Source organism: Lolium perenne, chromosome 4, assembly GCF_019359855.2.
Source record: "Lolium perenne isolate Kyuss_39 chromosome 4, Kyuss_2.0, whole genome shotgun sequence".
Taxonomy (NCBI): Eukaryota; Viridiplantae; Streptophyta; class Magnoliopsida; order Poales; family Poaceae; genus Lolium; species Lolium perenne.
In genome coordinates, this window is record NC_067247.2 from 266,789,139 (window position 1) to 266,799,581 (window position 10,443).

General features: G+C 45.0%; 1 protein-coding gene and 1 pseudogene across 1 annotated transcript; one reads left to right on the forward strand and one right to left on the reverse strand.

The window, feature by feature from the left end:
- The first annotated feature begins 3,407 nt into the window (after nucleotides 1-3,407).
- LOC127331569 (zinc finger BED domain-containing protein RICESLEEPER 4-like) lies at nucleotides 3,408-9,790 on the forward strand (annotated as a pseudogene).
- LOC127331568 (wall-associated receptor kinase 5) lies at nucleotides 6,113-10,106 on the reverse strand. The gene is made up of 3 exons (XM_051357742.2): nucleotides 8,891-10,106; nucleotides 8,643-8,807; nucleotides 6,113-7,487 (listed from the first exon to the last, which is right to left on the reverse strand). The coding sequence occupies exons 1-3, from the start codon at nucleotides 9,870-9,872 to the stop codon at nucleotides 6,289-6,291; spliced, it is 2,346 nt and encodes a 781-aa protein (XP_051213702.1). The 5' UTR covers nucleotides 9,873-10,106; the 3' UTR covers nucleotides 6,113-6,288.
- Between the last annotated feature and the right edge of the window lie 337 nt (nucleotides 10,107-10,443).

Genomic DNA, 10,443 nt, shown 5'->3' on the forward strand with positions numbered 1-10,443 from the left:
AGGAGTCTTCCTCTTGAAGTTGGTTGAGTTAGAGGCTTTGTTCTTCTCATCAAACTTGCCTTTTCCATTGTTCTTATTCTTAGACTTGTGAGATTGGAAGTTTTTCTTCTGTACCACATTGGCACTAGAACCTCCCTCAAAACTACGAGCGCGTGTGTCCTTTTCTCTCGTCTTCCCTTCCACATGAAGCGAGCCAATGAGATCTGAAACGGAAAACTCTTGTCTCTTATGTTTCAGAGAAGTAGCAAAGTTCCTCCATGAAGGGGAAGCTTGGCAATAATGCCACCGGCCACAAATTTGTCCGGTAAGGTACACTTAAACAACTCGAGTTCTTTGGCAAGTGACTGAATCTCATGAGCCTGCTCAACTACGGAGCGCTCATCAGTCATCCTGTAGTCATAGTATTGCTCCATGACATACAGTTCAGTGCCAGCATCCGAGACCCCAAATTTGGCCTCGAGCGCATCCCACACATCTTTACCATGGTCGAAAGCCATGTACGGGTCAACAATGTTGTCCCCAAGAATGATGAACAAGGCCGCCTTAAACATGGCGTCGACCTTCTCAAATTTTTCCTGCTCCTCTGCAGAGAGAGGCCCCTCAGGTCTAGCATCTGTGGCGCTAAAACAGCCTAGGTTTGTAAACCATAGAACTGCCTTTGTGCGCCACCTCTTGTAATGCATACCATCAAAGAGGGGAGGTCGAGTAGCGGCAGCAACGCTGCTTGAATTGATTTGCCTACAATCAGGTTTTTGGATTGTTGAATATATAAGCAAATATCCATATGAAATAATCCGCACAAGTAATTGATAAATCATGACTATGTAAACAAATAAACTAAACGTGCAGTCTAGTAAGATAGATGAACAGATTACATCTAAACAAGACAAACTGATCGCATCTACCACATAAAATAGAAGAAGAAACTCTAACAGAAACTGAAAGAGAAACGACAAGATCACATACTTCGCAGCAGCGTTGTTGTCGCTCATGTTGAGGTTGTCGAAGAAGTCGCTGAGGTCCGGGAAGAAGTTGTCGGTGTGGAGGAACTCGTCGTCCAATGATGACGTCGTGATGCCAGTAGTCGCGCCGGAGCGCTCCCCAAAAACCTGATTGCCCCTCACCCGTACAGGTTCAAAAGAGGCAGGGTTCCGGAGGCCTACTGTCCCGGCAGTCGGTGCACGCCGACGGACGGGATGAGGAAGACGAAGGCGGCGGCGCAATGAACTGGAAACAGGTAGTCGCGTATGCGTCTGATCTTCGCGACTAGGGTTGCGCATGGTCTTATGTAGTGCGGTTCGGGAAGGTCGTGGGGCGCAGCCCACGTCCGAGTCGGCACAACCACGATCCAAAAAAACCGGAAGGCAAAACGGATGAGTAACGCGTCCGTTAATGACTCAAAATTGATTACACAATTAATTTCCCAAACAGCAAAAAGATAGGCTCGGCTCGGCGAGATTCCCGCAACCCGCAGCGCGTCGTGACGTGTCGAGGCGAGGCGTGGCGTGGCGAGGCGGGCAGCGGAGGAGGAGGAGTGCGCGAGGGCTCTCTCTCTTCTCACTCACTTACTAGGACTAGAACAACCCACCATATATACCACTCCAACTCTCTTCCAACTAGCAATGTGAGACTAAACTTCCGCCCCCACTAGTGTTGCCACTGAATTTTGGAATGGGCCATGTGAGTTTCAGAATTTGATAATGGGCCATGGGCCAAAGGCCAAATGCCCAAAATTCCAGCAGGACGCACTACCGGCGTCAGCAACAACGTGGAACCTGCACACAACACAACCAAAATACTTTACCCAACTTACAGTGAGGTTGTAAATCTCACCCGTTTTGCTGAAAACAAATGATTAACTGTATAGTGTGGAAAGAGATGTTTGTTTGCAGTAAAATAAAGAGAACAATGCTTGCAGTAAGTAAATAAAACACGTGTTTGCAGTAGATGAATTTATCAGTGTAAGAAAGGATTGGGGTCCACAGTTTACTAGAGGTGTCTCTCCATAAAGATAAATAACATGCTGTGTGAACAAATTACAGCTGGGCAATTGAAGAATAAAGATCATACATGACAAGATGATTACTATGAGATTCATTTGGACAACATGACAAATAGACCGTAATCCAACTACGTTTATGACTAATAATCCACCTTCCGGTTAGCGTCCGCACCCCTTTCAAATATTAAGTTGCAAGAAACATATTATTGCATTAATCAAAGTGTGTAAAGTAAACAATAGAATTATCTTTAGATAAAACATTGTTGTTTTCGAACGCAGATTTTGTGCTCCCGAGCTCCAGTGCTCCTGGTTAGTTCAAAAAATTCAAAACCATATCTGTGAGTCTTAAAAAAAATTGAAAAAAATATATTCGTATGTAGTTCATGAATTATCCCACAAACGTGTAAAATATCAATTGCAAATACTTTGTATTCTGAGATGTAAAAAAATAACAAAAATGTAGATCTGTAGAAGTATGTTTCAAATCCCCAAATTTTATCAGATTTGTCATTTTTGTGTAGCCCACAATACAAAGAATTTCAAGTCACGATTTTACATACTTGTGGGATACAACACTAAGTATGTGCAGAATTATTTTCAGATTTTTTAAAACTTGTATACCATGATTTTAAATTTATTTGAACGACGAGAGCACTGGTGCTCAGGAGCAAATGATACTTTCCGGTTGTTTTCTCCCTAGTAGCAACATCACATCTACAACCTTAGAAGTTATTGTCACTCTCCCAGATTACTAGATGCATGAACCCACTATAGAGCATAAATACTTCTTCTTGGAGATTATTTCTAAGTTGTTATTAGCGGTCTTATCACCATAATATTACATATAAATGGAGAATTACGGTTGAAAACATGCTAATGCTCCCACCCCATATCTCACCTCCCGAGAGTGGAGAGAATCTTTACTTATATTGATATTACCTCCATTCCAGAAAACAATGCATATATTTTTAGTCAACAGTCAAAGGATACTAAGTTTGCGGATGATATATACACAAAAAGATATACTAGTTTTTTTCACACAAAAAAGATATAATAGTTGATAAATACACTAAGAAAATACATCTTTTAATGAACCTAGTGATATGAATTGTAAGTGTTTATGTTTTCATGTCTAAACTTAGTCAAACTTAGAGAATGTTGACTTTTGACTAAATTTATATGTTGTGAATAGTTTGAGCTGAAACTATAGTTTTGGTTTGGTTTTCTAGATAGTTTTCTTTGGATTGGTCTAAATGGGCTGAATTTGCAGTGTAGTTTGGTCTGGTTTCGGCTCTAGCTTTTACTGGATTGGATTGGACTGGACTGGACTAGTTTGAGCTCATGGTCTGAAACCATTTCAAGACTGGACCCAAACTACAGTGCCAAACCAAACTCGTACGTCTCCACAGCCCACAGATGAGACGCGGCCAGAGCTCCAGCGGCGGCACCGCCGCCTTCCCCTCCGTCCTCCTGGTGCATCATCTCCGCCAGCCGCATATCAGCGTCGACCGAACGCCACTGGAACTAGGGATACGGGATGCTGCCAGCGTCCGGAGTTTCCGCCGCGCCGCCGCCCGGAGCTCCTGCTGCGGCGTCGCCGCCGTCCCCTCCTTCCCGCGGAAGGCTTCTCCCTCCCTCATCGACCCCCAAAGGTATCTCTCTCTCCATCTATCCCCTCCACGATCCATCGAACCCCAAAGAATGAACTATGGAATGAACTTTTTGAGGAATTCTTGCTGCGTACTGTACCTAGTAAATAGAATGTTGCAAGATAGAGCTGATAACCCAGAACGAATTGGTTTCTTAGTGCAAGCAACTAGGCTGCAGAATAATTTAGTAGAGATGCACGCACGGATGCATGCTAGGGAGCTAGTAGCTACTATCTACCACTAACCACTTGGTTTTTGCGAAAAATGGCTTGTTAATAGTTCATTTTTTATCTATTAGTATATAGTTCAACTTTCTCAAAGATCAATTTTTCTCTATTAATTTCCATAAATGTCCTTTCTATGCAAACAGGCTTGAACCATGTCTGGGAACATGTCTGATGGTTCAGGTATGGGTGACTCAACTGATGAGATTTTGCAAACACCGCATGGTAGGAGGGCTAAAGTTTGGGAGTACTTTGAGCCTGATTTGGTTATAGTGGACAATGTCCTCAAGGCCATATGGAAATTTTGCGCCATGAAGTTAGCATGCAAGTCTGGCACTAGTAGCCTCAGAAATCATGTTGGTGATGCATGCCCAAAAATTGAAGATGAGGTTAGAAACAGTTTTCTTGCAACAATCAAGAAGAAGCCATCTGATGTTGGGTTTGTCTTCGATCCCGTGAAAAGTTGTAAAACTCATGGTCAAGTACTGCATCCACGCCGAGATTCCTTTTAGAAAATTTGAGGATCCTTACTTTGAGCAGTGGATGGAGTCGATGCAGCCAACTTTCAAAGTAGTTGGACGTCACACACTTCTTTTATGAGAAGTATTGTGACAATGTCAATGACGTAGAGAAAAATGTTAAATATATTAAGGACATGATGAAACTGTACTTCGATAAATATGAAGAGCATGCAAAAAGAAGCAGGGAGCAATCATCTGTGTCTCGCCAAGCTGGGCTTTGCCAGGGTTCACGGGTCCTTGGTAAAAGGAAACTCGATTAGGAGTTCGCTCGGTACAAATCAAGGAGGAGAGCTTATGTGCAACCAAAGTCAGAGCTAGACATTTATTTGGATGAACAATCTGAAAGCTCCAACGAAAATTTTGATATTTTTCTTTGGTGGAAAACAAATGCCGAGAAGTACCCTGTGCTTTCAACCATGGCCCGCGATTTTCTTGCAATACCTCTCAGCACCGTGTCATCTGAATCAGCATTTAGCTGCGGCGGAAAGATACTAGGAGACACACAAACATCGCTGAAACCAACATCGCTTGAAGCTTTAGTTTGTGGGAAGGATTGGCTTATAATAATTCCAAACAAAGAAGGTATACTATGATTTAGTACATTCTGTATTTATATACCTAATTTGTGTTGCTTAACATGTACGTTTATGTGCAGGTTGAAGCCTGGTGGTCTAATGGAGTGGTCTGCTCTGAAAAAGGTCTTAAACTGATAAAAAAACATGGTAATGAAATGGTTCCTTTGCTACTTCACAGTCAGTGCATATTTCTATTACTTTATAGAAACATTGCCACTCGTGTTTCTCCTCTACCTTTGTGCTCTGGGTTTAAACATTCACTTTCTAGAATCTTGACTGTGTGCGTTCCTTTACTCAGTAGCAGATTTGGTTTGTTCCTCAACATACTTAATAAACTTTTACTCTGTATTCAAAGTTCTTTTGTCTTTCTGTGCTCTTTGGGGATAATCTAGTGGCAGTTCTAATGTATCTTCCCGTTTTCTTTTATCCCGAACAGGGAACGTAAGGAGGATCGGTGCTTTTAGAAAATTGGAGATGTGTTCAGGTAGGGACATAATCAGGAAGGACAATGGAGCTGCTGCTGGAGGCGTGGTCCTCCTCATTCCTATATGCTTTCAATGTCGAAAGGCCAGGTGCTGCCTACTTAATCTTCCTTTCAAATGTTGAATCGTGCTCCGTGCTAGAAATGTCAATATCCTGTTACGACATTAGAAAGGCTGTCGAAATATTTTTGTGTTTTGTAGCAGTGCTAGATTTTATGATGTCCTTTCATGGCATGATAAAGACTGTCAAGTTTGTTTGTGTGTGTGTGCAGGTGAATGGAATGAAAAATGTATGGCAGCTACTAGTGTTGTAACATGCAAATCTTGTAGCAGCCAATGATGTTGTACCTGCAGCTGTCTCAGCGATGGAAACAGGCTGCAGCGCGCGCTAGTCAGCTACTGCACAGTGCACATGGGCTTTACACGGTTTGGAACTGGGAGATGGACTGGGTGGAAAACACGTACGTTTGTATGGATTCGGCTCGATAGTACTGTTCCAAACCGACCCGGCCATCCAGGTATGTGAACCCCGTTCTTCAAGCTCTAAAAGGAGGAATGCATGCCCATTTACAGTGGATGAACTAGGTCTTTTCCCATAATGCTTTCCTTGCGCACAGCATCATCAAACGATTTTTTGCCATGTGTACACATAAAAAAGATAACAAAGAACGAAACAGCTAGTACTCATTTTTTAAGAATGTGTTCTGAATTTTCAATATTCTTGATACGACAACGCTATGTCACTTAGACTGCCCAAAGTAGATACACCATTACAATTAATGGGGGAAAGCTTTTGATTAGTATAATCTGTTCAGCCTACAGAAGGTAACCAAAACTATCGAGGGTACCTTGCAGATAACATGAACTCATCCTCCAAACTGTATATCCGAGTAACCTCTTGATTGTTTCTTGCTCCTTGGGTTGTTGGCAAATTCTTTTCTATAATATCCTCCTCAGATCTCTTAATCGAAGCAGCATGGACTCCGGGTGCTTGAATGCTCTCAAGCGCCATCTCTACTTGTCTCATTGTGGGCCGATCTTCTCCTGTTAGTGTTATGCATGTTGCAGCTAATGCAGCCACTTCTTCAACTTCTTTGCCCCCTTCCTCGGTAACTTGCAGGTCTAATATGTCTGTCAAACTTCCTTTTGTAAGCAAAGTGGCAAAATGTGCTACCAAGCCTTCATCTTCCGAGGACATGTATGAAAATGGCTTCTTTCTGGTAAGGAGTTCTACAAGAATAACCCCAAAACTATAGACATCGCTCTTTTCTGTAAGCCGCCTTGTGTAATAGTAAGTAGGGTCCAGGTATCCAATAGTTCCTTGCACTTTTGTGGTAATGCCTGATCGGTCAAGTGGAATGTGCCTTGAAGCTCCAAAGTCTGCAACCTTCGATGTTAGAGTATCATCAAGAAGTACATTGGTCGACTTGATATCTCTATGGATTATAGGGACTGACACAGCTGAGTGAAGATAGGCGATAGCTCTGGCCATCTCAATTGCGATCCTCAACCTATCGTGCCATGACAATGATCTTGGTCCTGTGACATGAAGATGGTCGTAAAGTGTTCCATTTGGAATAAACTCGTAGACGAGCAGCGGCACTTCTGTCTCAAGGCAGCATCCAAAAAGCTTCACCACGTTTCTGTGATTTATTTGAGAAAGTATAGCGACTTCGTTTATGAATTCATCAATTTCTCTCTTTACTGCGATGTTTGACCTCTTGATGGCTACAACATGGAGATCGGACAAAATCCCTTTGTACACGGTGCCATGCCCTCCGCCACCAAGCTCACGAGCTTTATCAAAGTTGTTTGTTGCTTTCTCGAGCTCCTCTAATGGTATGATCATCCTTTCAGCGATGTCTGCCCTTTGAACTACCAGTTGTTGCAACAACTGTCCGCGGTTCTGTTGGAAGAACCGTTCTCTCAACTTCTTAGCCTTACGATGCTTGTGCTTGCGAGCGAGGAGGACTATGAGGATAGCCAGAAGTATAAGCGCCAAACCACTACTAACCCCTATACCAACGCTTAAACCTGAAATCAAATGCAGCAAACTGAATTTACCTGTTATGTTATTAAAGCAAAACTTTACATATGGCTAAGATTTAATGTAGCAATAAGTCGCAAGGAACGGTAATATTACAAGTAAGTTATTAAGCATTGTGGAGATTTCATATTTAGTCGGAGTATCGTAAAATTCCAAGCATTATGATGTGGAAAAGGAATAGAATCCTTAAGTTGTACGACTGAAAACAAATGGAAACTAGATCCCAATGCAAGTCCGATCCAAAATAGGTAATTAAATTTATCGTAAATAGCACAACTTATTAACCTCAAACTTTGTAGATCAATATAACTTTTGTACTGCAATGTTTAGATATTTATTTCAAAATTTAGCACACCATAAATGTCTAAAAGAAGTGAGGGTGTAGGTGTGCCCCTGCTTAGAAAAAACTAGTCTCTTAGTATCTGTTTTAAGAAATAAAAAATATCGACTGAATATTCTTAATGCTTCTTCTGTGCTGCATGTTCTTAATAATTGCATTTGTTCTTGAAGGCCTAGGCCATCAATTTTTATGGATTATCTAGAGAATTTAACTTCAACTTATTTTCCATTCAATGTTTTGAATTCCATTGGCCCAATAATACATAATTAGTAGTACTATAAGCGTTTTATTATTTGTATACATGGCAAAGTAGCAAAAATATAGAAATCCCTATTTCTTTGAAACTGAACTGCTAAAAGGTTTATGAAGTTGAAATTAGGAGTTCCTCTCACAATCAAATAACACCATTTAAGGGAAAGCATCCAGGAAATAATAGTGGTGGAATTCTGTACGGAGAAATGCTTTTTCGAATTTACTCTTGTTTTCCCTATTTGCAGAGGCACACACTTTGTTTCTTGCTAAGATGTTTCTGGACCAACAAAGGATAGCAGCCAATGTGAGATTTCACGAATCAAGCCGCGCATGCCATCCAGCTAGTTGCTAAGATCTAACTAATGAAAGATCAAACGCTACTCAAAGTATTAAACTATTAATCTAATATCCGATCAATATAAAATCAAGTAGAATGGGGGTTTGCTCACATTGGCTGATTGCTAAGATCAAACATTCAAACTCTACTGATACTAGCATTGATCCTGATCTCTGATCAATAGAAAACGAAGTAGAATGGGGATTTGGTCACCTGTCGAAGAAGAGGAAGCCGGAGGCAGAGGAGATACGGCGCAGCCATTGCGTTGGGTATGGTTCCCCTGGGTGCCTGGCGGGCACTGGCATTGAAACGTTCCAGGCTGGTTGATGCACTCGCCGAAGCAGCCGTAGTCTTCTGGCCGCTCACACTCGTTGACATCTGAAGCCAAATTACGCACGCAGCAATTAGCGATTTGCAGGAGCAATGACTGAATCACAGAGACTGAATCTGAATTAACCAACCTTGGCATCCGTCGGCAAGGTACGGGTTTCCGGCGTAGCCCTGTTGGCAGTCGCACACGTAGCCGCTGCGAACGGCCGTGGCGACGTCGCGGCAAGAGCTGTGGCGGCTCTTGCAAGCGCTGCGGCCAGGCGCGGCGTTCCCGGAGCAGGTCGAATTGTCGAGCGGCGTACCGCCTTGCCCGAGAGGTGCTGATCCGACTGCCCAGCCCAGCAGCACGGGCACCGGCGTCTCGTCGAGGTTGACGGGCAGCGGCGCGCCTCTGGTGGAGGCGGCCTGCTGCTGGAGCCACCCCTGCTCGGCGATGAGCACAAGGGGTACCCCAGCGGAGTCATGCTCCGGCGGCCGGCTCACGTCGAGCCGCCTGTACTGCACGTCGTAGGAGGCGCGGCCGATGCGGATGGGCATCTGGCAGCACCCCACGCCCGTGCACCGGCCGTCGCTGAGGGACAGCAGGGCGCGCCCGGAGGCCGTGCCGGGGCAGAAGGAGGCGCAGCCGCTGATGGTGACGTTCCCGCTCCCGCTTTCCCCAGAGGTCAGCTGCGCTAGCACGTCGCAGCACCTGACGATCAGCATCTCGTTGCTGCCGTCCGACAGCGCGTACGGCCCGCCGTCGCCGCCGAGGCCTCGCCACGCGGTGCGGCCGGCGCCGACGCTGTCGAGGGAGGTGATGTTGATGCCGCCAACGCGGGCGGCGCGCACGGTGGCGTTGGCGAGGGAGATGTTGAGCACATGGAAGACGGCTTCGTCGCCGAGGAGCAGGCGCGGCGGGTCGTGGGTCGTGTCGCAGGTGAGGTTGAACCCCGGCGAGTGGTAGCAGCCGGCGCCGATGCCGAACGGGTACGGCACGCTGCTCACGTCGCCGCAGCTGGTCGGGCAGTTGGGCAGCCCTGCGCTGCTGGCTGCCACGGCGTGCTGCAGCGAAAGAAACGGCAGGAGTACGGCGGCGAGCGAAATCAGCGGCGCAGCAGACGTGGATCCCATACCTGTGGCGGTCGACGGTGTGTGCAGGTGTGCTTGCCTGACCTACCGGAGTTTTATTGAACACATTCGTTGTTCTTCCATCCCTACAAGGCAACGCGTGTGCAACTTCACCACCGATACCGAGTCCCGAACAATCAACCACTCAATACAGACTACAGCGACAAACCACCTGCGGCCGCCGACCGATATTACTCCGGCCTATAGCTTTTATTCAAAGTTGAGCGTTTTGGGTTGCTGTTTACTACTCCTAGGTTGCATGGTTTCAAAGTTGGACTGTTCTAGGGGCGACGCCGAATATTTGTTGATGCGTGCGGCGGCAGCTGACCCGGTCACGTTGACCTGACCGAGTACGCATGTAGCGCCTATCCCGCTGGCCCAAGGGAGCTCGAATGCTCGGCTTGAATGTCGTCACCGTGCTGATGCAGCCATCATTTGTTGTATTGTAATCTAAATTCATATACTAAAGGGGGGCTAACTTCTGACGAGCGGTACGGATCGTTGGCAGCGTCTATATATATATACATTTTGTAAGCCGCCGGCTAGGGTTTATCAGATTATAAGATAACCCATG

Excerpts from the sequence above, each read along its gene's own strand:
- LOC127331568 (XM_051357742.2), bottom strand. The coding sequence starts at position 9,872 with ATGGGATCCACGTCTGCTGCGCCGCTGATTTCGCTCGCCGCCGTACTC. Across the intron at positions 8,808-8,890 it reads CCTTGCCGACGGATGCCAAG|ATGTCAACGAGTGTGAGCGG; the intron begins GTTGGTTAATTC and ends ATTTGGCTTCAG. Across the intron at positions 7,488-8,642 it reads GGCTTCCTCTTCTTCGACAG|GTTTAAGCGTTGGTATAGGG; the intron begins GTGACCAAATCC and ends ATTTGATTTCAG.